The 5,841-nt window shown below is 47.9% G+C and overlaps 2 protein-coding genes across 4 annotated transcripts in view; both read left to right on the top strand.

Moving 5' to 3' along the window:
* Positions 1-5,841, top strand: part of LOC115233086 (inositol-pentakisphosphate 2-kinase) — a 102,265-nt gene that overhangs the window by 50,458 nt on the left and 45,966 nt on the right. The gene's annotated exons all lie outside the window — the stretch shown is intronic.
* On the top strand, positions 4,045-5,835 carry LOC115233087 (protein BTG2-like). Its single transcript, XM_029803314.1, has one exon. The coding sequence runs from the start codon at positions 5,052-5,054 to the stop codon at positions 5,622-5,624; it is 573 nt and encodes a 190-aa protein (XP_029659174.1). The 5' UTR covers positions 4,045-5,051; the 3' UTR covers positions 5,625-5,835.

The raw sequence follows: 5,841 nt of genomic DNA, 5'->3' as shown, positions 1-5,841 counted from the left end.
GGGAGAACAAAAATATTCAATAATTTAATATAATGTATATATATCCCACAGTTTTTTTTTTTTTTTTTTTTTTTTTTTTTTTTTTTTTTTTTTTACCACTGACATTTCCTACACATGTGTTCGGCCACGTGTCTCGACTCGTCTCGTAGCCGACATATTCCCAGGACCCTCTGGCATCTACTAATTCCTCGTTCCTCGGAGGGAGCGATTCTGGGAAGAAAGTTTCAAATTAGACCGGTCGATTATATCGCGCACGATATTCTCGTGAAGTGGATGCCGCGACGGATGGACGGCGTATGTCGTCTTTACGAGAGCAATCCTCGTTGAAAAAGCGCGTGGTAGAAATCCGGATGCCAAAAAAGAGGATTCGTTCGTCTTGAAATCAAGTCTAGTCGCGGCGAGAAAATTTTCCTTCGTCCTGTTTGGATCGAACGCGAACCTGTTTGATCGCTAGGTGCTTGAAATGTCTCTTATGTCATCGTTTTCACAAGTCTTTTGGGCCCTCAGTCGCCTGAATCGGCGACATCGAATTAATACGCGAAGGGTTCGAAATAACAACAAACTCTTGAGATCGCAATTCGACTGGCTCGAAGATACATTCGGATTTTCTTTCCTTTACAACTCGATATTTAATCGATTGTACGATTGCTAGAATTGCGATTGTGCTCCGTACACGTTTTCTTATATCAAACCTTCTTAAGGGTGTCTACTCCCTGGAAAAATATAGAAAATGTTGTTTTATTAATTTTTAAAAAAATCCTCCCTTTGATAATTTTGTTCCTATATTGTAAGCAAGTTAATTGAAAGAATTATGTGTATTTAAAATATATTATAAATATATATATCTATCTCTCTCTGTTTTTATATATTCAATATTGAACACACAGTACATATTCTTTATTGTAATTTTTAGTCATTAGAATTTAGCATTAGAAAACGCATATAATAAAGAAACTTATTTTAGGATCAATTTTTGCACCAAAAAAAAATCTTTAAAAATATTCTCTTCACCTGGAATTTTGAACAAAAAGATATGAAAGGTCAGGGAATTTTTTTTTTTTCAGGATTTGATGAGTAGACATCCTGTTCTTTTCCCTACGACTTTTTGCTCCCTAATGGTGAGTCACGCGCGATTAATGTCGCATCCGATTTCTCGAGAAGTTTCTCACGTTCTCGCGGGAGATTTTGCCGAGCGGTCCTCGCGGTACCTGAAGCCAAGGGGCAGGGAATCGAGTCGCGGCCGCGCGAGAAAATGGTAGTTTCGCGTGGTGAATGGCAGTTCTGCGGGGATCACGGATTTTCAAGCGGAACCCCGCACGCGGGCAGAATGCTGAACGCGCGAGAGGCCAGGCCCCGAACAAACCGGCCCTATTGATTTTGGAGAACCTTTCCCGGCGAGAGAGGAGACCGTCGGCTTACACCACCACCGTCGGTAATTCCGAGCCCCTCCCCTTCGTCAAGTTTTCGAGAAGGGTCACCCCGTAATTTGAATATACCGGCACCCTTCCGTGCTCGGTACCCTTCCCTTTTTTCCCAATTGCCGCACGTTCGGCATATTTCGTTCTCTCTCTCTCTCTCTTCGCGCTCGGAATACGCGGACGAGGTGTATTTCGTATAGTATTACGTCGGATGCGAAATAGGTTTTTGCCCGAAGGACGTTACAAGATTGAAAAATTTCAAAGAAACAACGCGCGTTTTTCTCATTCGCCTCGTTACATTTTTTCATATTTTTATCTATACACATCGGTCTTTATAATACCAATAATGTTGCTTAAAACAATCTCGCTGTTTCAACATCGCGTAAACTTGGACGATATGAACGTAAGATATCGCGACTCGCGAATTCAGCATTTTTTTTTTTTTACACGTCGCAGAATAACAAGTCGCGCAAGCGGGGATGGAAACGGAAGCGGTCGATTGCGTCGAGGTATCGGAGTGATAACACGTACGACGCTACAGATTGCAAAATTAAGCAGTTTCGTGAAAAACACTTAGCCATCTTTGTCGTCGGATATGTAATATTATATGTAATAATATACATATGTAATAATTTTCGTCCATCGAAGCGCGTTTCCTTTGTTCGTGGAATCGTCTCTCGGTATAGTTGGACGCAATTAAGGCCATTACACACAAAATTTCATAGGGACATAAGACGTAAGCGTAAGAAAATTGACCAATCCCAATCGAGTATTGGGCTTTCCGTAAAAGTGGAGGGGTTACGGAGAGCCAAATACTCGATTGGGATTGGTCCATCTTTTTACGTTTACGTACTCACGGTATTTGGTGTGTGACGGCCTTCAAGGCGCTTAGATCGTAATTTATCTCGAATTTCCTCGACGAAGAGCCGCAGCTCGAAGCCACCGAGTTATCGCGAACGGCGACTGCGCGATTTTTATCGCGAAAAACTCGCGTTCCGCGCCGGCGTAGATTTTCCCGGCGGGCGCAGGGAAAATTGAAGCGCGCGCGGGGGGTAAAAAGGGGGAGGGGGGAGAGGGGAGGAAACGAAGCCGGCCGCACGGTAATCCGTGCTTATCGATCGGCACTCGGTTGCCAACTTGGCAGTGGCAAACTCCCGGAATTACGAATGAAATGCTCCACATAGCGACGCGGTTGGCGAATCGAATCAGCTTTCATACCTTCGCGAGGGAGGATACGTCGAATTCCGCCTCGCCTCCCGGTGGACGTTTCGCGGTTCGACGACGAAAATGCCCGTAGTACTATATAGTCGATTCTTTATCTAACGCATCCGCGAAGATGCCTTTTCAGCGAGTTTTTCCAAACCTTGGTTACATTGTATGGAGGATTGAAATAAGCGAATGAATAATTTTTGTGTCGTCTCCCTCTTTCTCTCCGTCTCCCTCTCTCTCTCCGTCTTTCCCTCTTCACCCTTTTGTCGATTGAAAGGGGTACAAAACTTGCACGTCAAAGGGAAAAGGGTTCGGCGGGAACAGGGTCGGACTTTTTTTTTTCTCCGCTCGTTGTTGTTCGAGTTTCGGGCTAAATCGCGGGTTGGATGAAGCGGTTTTTAGCGGTGCTACCCGGTCGTCGGGTTCGTGTATAGTTGTATGGTATTGTAACCTACGCGCTTTCTCTAGCAGTCGGCGTTGCTTCTCTGGTCGCGCTCATGTTCCCTCATTCGTGTTCGTGCTTAAAAACCTGTGGGGTCAGTGGTGCTCACAGCTCGTATTGATGTAACCAATTAGGGACGCGCGGTGGGATGTGAAACCCGTAACTCTACTTTAATTCTACGATCGTAAAATAGAAGCAAACAAAGAGCTGCTTTTTTCTGCTTTATACTAGGAGTTTTACATGGAATTTCGAGACCGTGAGATATTGTGTAATATCGGGTAACCATAGTTATATTCCTTGCCTAACTTAGTCAATCGTAAAACTTATTTTTTTTTTTAAATTTATTCTTTATTTATTATTGAAAAAGAGACCTTTTTAACTCTATAAGGATGATAAAAAATTCATAAACTTGCGATATGATGAATTTTAAAACTATTGTATTTGAAATTAATCGATTCTCCAACACTGTTTTGATTCGAAGTGTTTATAGCATTATGGTATACAAAATATTTCAAACTACAAGGACATGCGATGCTTCCGACAACTCTCGTACTTTACAGGCGTCCCTCTTTAATTAAACAATCGAATCCTGTAATCAGCGACATATCTAAAAGAACCAAAAAAGGATCGATTATACAAAACGGCCGTACATTTTGTGCTTGCGCGAGCAAAGACAACAGCGATAGTTGAATTATATATACAAATGTAAGCGGGAGATAACGTTTGGTTCTCACAACGAAGCGTCGGAGAGCTCTCGATTCGCGTGGTAAATAAATATATATCTGATATCGCCCGCGGTGTGTTTACGTTCGATTTGAGAATCACTGGCACACGCAGACGGCCTGTATTCGGGACAGGCAGCTGGTGCGGGGTGCGCAGCGACCGCGCGCAGCGTGCGGGTCACGTGGTGAAGCGTCACCATCGCGGTGGGCGCCGTCGAGGCTCGATTGGTCGTCGTCGGGATACAAATCCCCCATTCGACATCGCCCGAACAAAGGGACGAGGCTACCTCATCCGTCGTCGCGAGCGCTGCCATTAGAAAGTCGTCGGCAGTCGATGTGTGCGGGAGTTCCGCGAGTCGGATAGAGAGAGAGAGAGAGAGAGAGAGAGGGAGATAGAGAAAGAAGTCGGTTCAAGGCGTCGTGAGAAAGTTTCGTCGACCGGGAGTCGTCAGAGTACGGGAAGAGGGAGAGTGGAAGGTTCGCGAAGAGATATCCGATCGCGGGATTAGAAAGATCTACCCAAAGCGTAGGCCGTCGCGATCGAGCTAGGTCCTGGATCCATCGAAATTGGTCAGAATCGATCCGACGAAAGGGAGCATCGTAAGAAGCGGCGCGCGTTGATCGTCCGAAACGAAGAGAAGATTCGACTCGGCGAATTCGCGAGCGTAGAGAGGAGCGCCGCTAACGATAAGAGAAGACGACGCGACGGAGGTGACGACGCGCATACCCTCATCCGTAAAATCGATCCTCGCGTACACCTGTAATTGTGCGCCGGATCGTCGTCGCATCGCCATATCGCCGTCGACGGGAATCCTCGTGGGACGCTCCGGCGGTTAGCTCATCCGCGCTGGAGGGTCGACGTCGCACGACGAGGGCTGTAGAGTGCTACGCAGCAACGTGGCGACGACGCCATTTTGTCGTAACTGGTACCGTGCGATTCTTTCGGCATCAGCGCCGTCGAGCCTACTCATCGCGTGACCCGTGACACGCGCGTATCTCCTCCCGCATCGCGCCCGCAAAGTGTGCGAATCCAAAATCGACCGGAGATCATCCGGATATCTCCGGGGATTAGATCGCGAGAGGAGCGAAGAGAGGAGGAAAGAGTCGGAGAGTCGAAGGGTTACGAGACACGGATTGTTATCTCGTGCAAAACGCGGAGTGCGTCATCGGCGTGATTTCGATCTATTCGCGCTCGTAAGGGATTCCATTCCCGATTTCACCATATCGTTCAATCTGCGTCCTCGCCCTGGGTAACCAACCATGAGACTGGAAATTGTGTCGGCGGCGGATTTCCTGGTGCACCTGCTGCGCCTGCAGGCGGGTCAACTGTCGGAACGACAATTGGAGATGTTCAAGTCATCGCTGACGGAGGTGTTGCGCCACCGTTACCGGGACCACTGGTTCCCGGATCGGCCAAATCGCGGCTCCGGTTACCGTTGCATACGTATCAACGGTAAAATGGACCCGGTGATCGCACAAGCCGGCGCCAACGTCGGCTTGCTGCCGACTGTCCTGCACACCCTGTTCCCCAGCGAGCTCACCATGTGGATCGACCCGTCGGAGGTGTCGTACAGAATCGGCGAGAATGGTTCCATCTGCGTTCTGTACGAGCGGACCGAGCCCGAGATCTCGGATGAGCTCTCGTCCCAGCAGCACCATCACCAGCAGCAACATCAACACCAGCACCACCATCAATCGCAGCAGCATCAGCAAATGTCGCCGCAGCAATCGTCGCCGCAACAACAGCAGCAGCAATTTGAGAGCTGCAAGGACTCCCTATTATTGGAGCATCCGCAGTTCAGCGAGCAGATTGCCGCGTACGTCTCCAGCTGAATCGCCGGGCTCGCGCTCGCCGTCACTCGCGTCCACGCTCTCGAAATAATGTAATAAAGCGCACGTACATCTCGTGATATGTGATATCCCGTGTGTGTCGCGTCGCGTCGGACCGAGCGGGTCCGCGCGCGCTCGATCTTTCATGGACTCCCCCAACTGTGTGCGCGCGTCCTCCTTGCGATCGTTCTCTTCATTTTTCCTCTATATTTCTCTTTCC

This window comes from Formica exsecta, unplaced genomic scaffold, assembly GCF_003651465.1.
Source record: "Formica exsecta isolate Colony F162 unplaced genomic scaffold, ASM365146v1 scaffold16, whole genome shotgun sequence".
Classification (NCBI taxonomy): Eukaryota; Metazoa; Arthropoda; class Insecta; order Hymenoptera; family Formicidae; genus Formica; species Formica exsecta.
Note: the sequence above shows the minus strand (reverse complement) of the source record. Positions and strands in the feature narration are given on the sequence as shown.